The 5,313-nt window shown below is 41.3% G+C and overlaps 1 protein-coding gene across 2 annotated transcripts; it reads right to left on the minus strand.

Annotated features, from left to right (window-relative positions):
- Positions 1-2,933: 2,933 nt before the first annotated feature.
- On the minus strand, positions 2,934-4,626 carry LOC128689980 (uncharacterized). Of its 2 annotated transcripts, XM_053778445.2 has the most exons (6): positions 4,558-4,626; positions 4,161-4,205; positions 3,808-3,891; positions 3,570-3,731; positions 3,362-3,493; positions 2,934-3,279 (listed from the first exon to the last, which is right to left on the minus strand). In XM_053778445.2, exons 2-6 carry the CDS (start codon positions 4,203-4,205, stop codon positions 3,166-3,168), a joined length of 537 nt encoding a protein of 178 aa, XP_053634420.2. In that variant the 5' UTR covers positions 4,558-4,626; the 3' UTR covers positions 2,934-3,165. The 2 variants fall into 2 exon arrangements, with proteins under 2 accessions (XP_053634420.2, XP_053634421.1); XM_053778446.2 differs by lacking the exon at positions 3,570-3,731.
- Positions 4,627-5,313: the final 687 nt, after the last annotated feature.

The raw sequence follows: 5,313 nt of genomic DNA on the forward strand, positions 1-5,313 counted from the left end.
AATGATGTTTTTCAAGAGCGACAGGAACAGTATCGATTTGGGAAAGACGAGAGAGCTCATGAACCTGGGTAGCATTCTGTACGGTAATGATGCGCCTACCGCTCTTAAAAGCATGAAAAGAAATCTTTACCAACATGGCGTAGGAGTGCCTTGCCAATACTATGGTCAGAAAGATAGGCAGTAGAGGAAGGTGGTCGTAAAGTGAAGAATTTAGTCCATTGTTCAGTCTGAAACTGAGCGTGGAAAGGTAGTGAAGGACGTGTCGATCGTTTCTGAGAAGAACGAGAAGGTGGAGAAGTATCATCGGCAGGTAATTGTCGTTGGCGTTTAGGCGTGGGACCAGAGTTAGTCCGAAGTGGAACGGGTCGGCGATTTGAAAATTGCTGCACCGTAGAGGGAGAGGCCAGAAGCATAGAGGAGAGCGAAGGTCCGATAAATCGAAAGAGTCAATTGAGGCCTCAGTACCTGAAGCGGGTGAGGAAACGGCACCGGCAATAGGTACAGAGGCATGAGGAATGTCTGAAGAGTGGTCCAAAGACGAGGCGGGGTCAGAACGGGGTGCGGTATCAAGAAGGGGCCCGGGGGTACCAGGTTCATGGACTAGGGCTGCCATGGTTAAGTTACTTTTTGTTTTTAAGAAAAAAAAAAAATAAAATAAAAAAAAGGGGAGACCGGGGAGGGATAGTTCCTAGGAGGAATGAAAGGGCCAGAAATCTCCCTCCGCACCCAAGAGGACCTCAGCACCGCAAGTAGCGCAGATGCAGCATGGAACCTGGAGTTTACCTGGAGAGAGTTTCGGGGGTCAACGCCCCCGCGGCCCGGTCTGTGACCAGGCCTCCTGGTGGATCAGCGCCTGATCAACCAGGCTGTTGCTGCTGGCTGCACGCAAACCAACGTACGAGCCACAGCCCGGCTGATCAGGAACTGACTTTAGGTGCTTGTCCAGTGCCAGCTTGAAGACTGCCAGGGGTCTGTTGGTAATCCCCCTTATGTGTGCTGGGAGGCAGTTGAACAGTCTCGGGCCCCTGACACTTATTGTATGGTCTCTTAACGTGCTAGTGACACCCCTGCTTTTCATTGGGGGGATGGTGCATCGTCTGCCAAGTCTTTTGCTTTCGTAGCGAGTGATTTTCGTGTGCAAGTTCGGTACTAGTCCCTCTAGGATTTTCCAGGTGTATATAATCATGTATCTCTCCCTCCTGCGTTCCAGGGAATACAGGTTTAGAAACCTTAAGCGCTCCCAGTAATTGAGGTGTTTTATCTCCGTTATGCACGCCGTGAAAGTTCTCTGTACATTTTCTAGGTCGGCAATTTCACCTGCCTTGAAAGGTGCTGTTAGAGTGCAGCAATATTCCAGCCTAGATAGAACAAGTGACCTGAAGAGTGTCATCATGGGCTTGGCCTCCCTAGTTTTGAAGGTTCTCATTATCCATCCTGTCATTTTTCTAGCAGATGCGATTGATACAATGTTATGGTCCTTGAAGGCGAGATCCTCCGACATAATCACTCCCAGGTCTTTGACGTTGGTGTTTCGCTCTATTTTGTGGCCAGAATTTGTTTTGTACTCTGATGAAGATTTAATTTCCTCATGTTTACCATGTCTGAGTAATTGAAATTTCTCATCGTTGAACTTCATATTGTTTTCTGCAGCCCACTGAAAGATTTGGTTGATGTCCGCCTGGAGCCTTGCAGTGTCTGCAATGGAAGACACTGTCATGCAGATTCGGGCGTCATCTGCAAAGGAAGACACGGTGCTGTGGCTGACATCCTTGTCTATGTCGGATATGAGGACGAGGAACAAGATGGGAGCTAGTACTGTGCCTTGTGGAACAGAGCTTTTCACCGTAGCTGCCTCGGACTTTACTCTGTTGACGACTACTCTGTGTTCTGTTAGTGAGGAAATTATAGATCCATCGACCGACTTTTCCTGTTATTCCTTTAGCGCGCATTTTGTGCGCTATTACGCCATGGTCACACTTGTCGAAGGCTTTTGCAAAGTCTGTATATATTACATCTGCATTTTTTGTCTTCTAGTGCATTTAGGACCTTGTAGTGATCCAGTAGTTGAGACAGACAGGAGCGACCTGTTCTAAACCCATGTTGCCCTGGGTTGTGTAACTGATGGGTTTATAGATGGGTGGTGATCTTGCTTCTTAGGACCCTTTCAAAGATTTTTATGATATGGGATGTTAGTGCTATTGGTCTGTAGTTCTTTGCTTATACCCTACCCATCATGCTAGTAAACTAACAATCCGGGATAGCAACCTCACATCTGCCGAGCTACCTCGGTGGACAAAAGAGGGCGGCCGGATATCCGCCACAAAGCATACCTCCTTCAGCCACCACCCCCGGTATCCGAAAGGTGGCTTCCAGAGATACACTCATCGCCCGAAAGACACCCAAAGCTACTCCGGGATACCGGAGAGGGATCGGGACATCCCCAGGCGATCCAGATTCCATGGCAAACTACGCCACCGCTAAGAACCTCAACGGAATGGGATGGACACCGGTATCCTTTCCCTTACCTAGGAACTAGCACGCCTGTGGGAGAAATCCCGAAGGACAAAAAGAGGAAGGGCAAAAGGGAAGGGTGGGGAGGAGGAGGAAGGGAAAAAAGGGGAGGATGGGATAGGGGAGATTGGGGGGGTAATTAGGTTAGGTCTGAGGAAGACCGATAGGTCTAATTCCTCAGACCAAGAGCCTATTCACCACGCCAAGGAGCCCCCCCCCCCTTGAAGAGGCATTATTTATAAAGTTTTATAAAGTTTTCATACACTGAATAAGAGTGACAGGTTGGATTGTAGCTATTTTCTGTTTAAGGTATGTTTAGGTACAGGTTGTCAATGTTGTTTAACATACATGTACAACTTTAGTTTTTTTAAATAAAAAAATTACTGAATTTAACAATTTATGACCTGGGCCAAGTAAAACTGTTAAGTAGTTTTATTTTATTAAGTTACATCAACGAAGGTATATTAGTTTGTAACATTCTACTCTGCACAATTGTTACCAATGAAATCACATTTCCTAGTAGTCGAAGTACAGAATGTGACTTGATTTTATCATTAGATTAAAGATTTAGTGTCCACAATTTCTAGGTGTTAAATTGTTTTGCGACTAAAACTCATTAAACAATTTTTTTTTTAAACAATGGGAATTTAACAATTAACCATAGTAACGGGCAGTTGTAGAGGTGACAGTAGTAGTGACGATTTGGGTTATTGTAGTTATGATTTGTTGTAGCAAGTCTTGCGTCGTCACAACAGGAACCGTATGAATCTGATAAAAGTAAAAGTGATTAAGGGATAATTATGTGAATAGTTGTAGAGTCAAAAGTATGAGGAGTACACAATAGTAGTACCTGATGTGTGACGTCAACATGAGTTATGGTCTGCCAGTATTTAATAGTGTCAGTGACGGTAACAAACTGGCTGAATATAGACACCATAGTGCTCACGGGATTTGCTCCAACTGTAGCCGTTACAAACACTACCTGTAGGAAGATATCAAATTAAAAAAAGGCGTTTATTTCGGAATGTTATGAAAACGTAAGAACTGCAGGTTCTCACCGGTGTTGAAATGACCCTGATGGTAGATGTTACTGTTCGTGGTTCTTGAGGAATAAAATCCCAGTGTGTTGTGGTTTGTGTCACTGTTAGAGCGAGTAGAGTTTGATCCGTGATCCAGACGTCTGATGTAGTCGTTTCCCTTAATGTGTGAGTTATAGTAGTCTGGAAGGAGAGATTAATGCAAGAAAACAAAAATTAAAGTAAAAAAATAAATAAATCTATTTAGTGGGTCGTATACCTGAACAGTGAGAGTAGAAGTAGGTTGTGTAGGAACAACGATGGCAGGGTGAACTTCGTAAGTACTGATGACTTGGCCCTTTACCTGGAAGAATAAAGTTTGAACAGAACGGTAAGAAAAATTTAGGAAAGGATTAGGACAGTGTTCAGTTATATGACAGTTTAACTTACGTTAAAGGAGGGAGGGGGGAAAGGTTTGTTATATAGTATATAGAGGGAGGGACTAGAAAGTCAAGTTAAAGTTCAGATGGATTTGGAGAAATAAGATCTGAAAGTAAGTGGGATTTAGTGTAAAAAGGAAGCTGGGTAAAGGAAATTAAGTATTTAGTCGACAAAAATTAAAAGATTACTTACTAGAGCAAGACACCCCATTATATGGAGTAACAAAGCAACAGCCATCTGTTAACAAGAAAGAATATTTAGCATTACGTTGGGAATGATAATGGAGGAATTATAGTAAAGTTTTGAGATTCGTAATTACTAAAGAAACTTTAATAAAGAATTAGGAATATTTCCAAGTCGAAGATTGAACAGAAAAATTTAATTTACTCAAGAACCTCGAAAAGAATTAATTCCATAAGCGTATTTAAAAATTTTAGTGCATGATAAAAATAATGCATTAATACACACGAGGAAATAATCATATTAAAACAAAAGTTTTAATAAGAAATTAAATATTAACATAGGTATTTTAAAAATAAATTTTTTTTAAAAATATATTGTTATAAAAATATCAATATCTAAAAACAACCTCTATCCAGGAAAAGAAAGTGTTATTTCACTAAAGGTATGAAGGGAACTGACTCCCAGTCCTTACTCAGCTGCCTTATTACCTTCCCTCTCCCCCAACCCCCTACCTCAACCCCCACCAACTGCTTGTTCACTGAGAGGTGGTTATTTTCAGAGGCAACATTGCATACGATGATAGGTGTACACTCTCAATGTATACATGCTGAGAGTTTATTTTATATATATATATATATATATATATATATATATATATATATATATATATATATATATATATATATATATATATATATATATATATATATATTTGTCTATGTGTGTGTGCGCTCACCTACGTTAGAAGCTAGTATACTCGTATGTGTTTTATGGCAGTTTTTTCTAGTAATGGTCATAAAACAGCTGCAGAAGATAGCAAGAATGATAACCTCCTGCATCTTAATAGATTTCCTCGATCATTCTTCAGATAACTGCAACTTTTTTTTTTTTTTATTTAAAACTCAGGTACAAAATATATGGGTACATAATCAATATGTAACAAGATACAGGCAGTAAACAATAATCAACTGTGACTTTTTTTTTATTTTATTTAAAACAGTGCGATACAAATGACAGAAATATGTGCCATTTGAGGCGGACGAGAATGATCTGCGGTATGTATTTGAACAGTATGGACCTGTACACCTGGCTATGGCTGGTAAATGGACGGATGGGGCGTATGCCGGTTTGCCGGATGGTACGTTCACGATCAAGATGGAGT

Source organism: Cherax quadricarinatus, unplaced genomic scaffold (genome assembly GCF_038502225.1).
Source record: "Cherax quadricarinatus isolate ZL_2023a unplaced genomic scaffold, ASM3850222v1 Contig2533, whole genome shotgun sequence".
Lineage (NCBI taxonomy): Eukaryota > Metazoa > Arthropoda > Malacostraca > Decapoda > Parastacidae > Cherax > Cherax quadricarinatus.

What these genes read in the sequence shown, in the direction of transcription:
- LOC128689980 (XM_053778445.2), bottom strand. Translation starts at nt 4,205, where the DNA reads ATGGCTGTTGCTTTGTTACTCCATATAATGGGGTGTCTTGCTCTA. An exon ending in TAATGGGGTGTCTTGCTCTA is followed by an intron (nt 3,892 to 4,160) that starts GTAAGTAATCTT and finishes TTATTCTTCCAG; the next exon opens with GTAAAGGGCCAAGTCATCAG. An exon ending in CTTCTACTCTCACTGTTCAG is followed by an intron (nt 3,732 to 3,807) that starts GTATACGACCCA and finishes CTCTCCTTCCAG; the next exon opens with ACTACTATAACTCACACATT.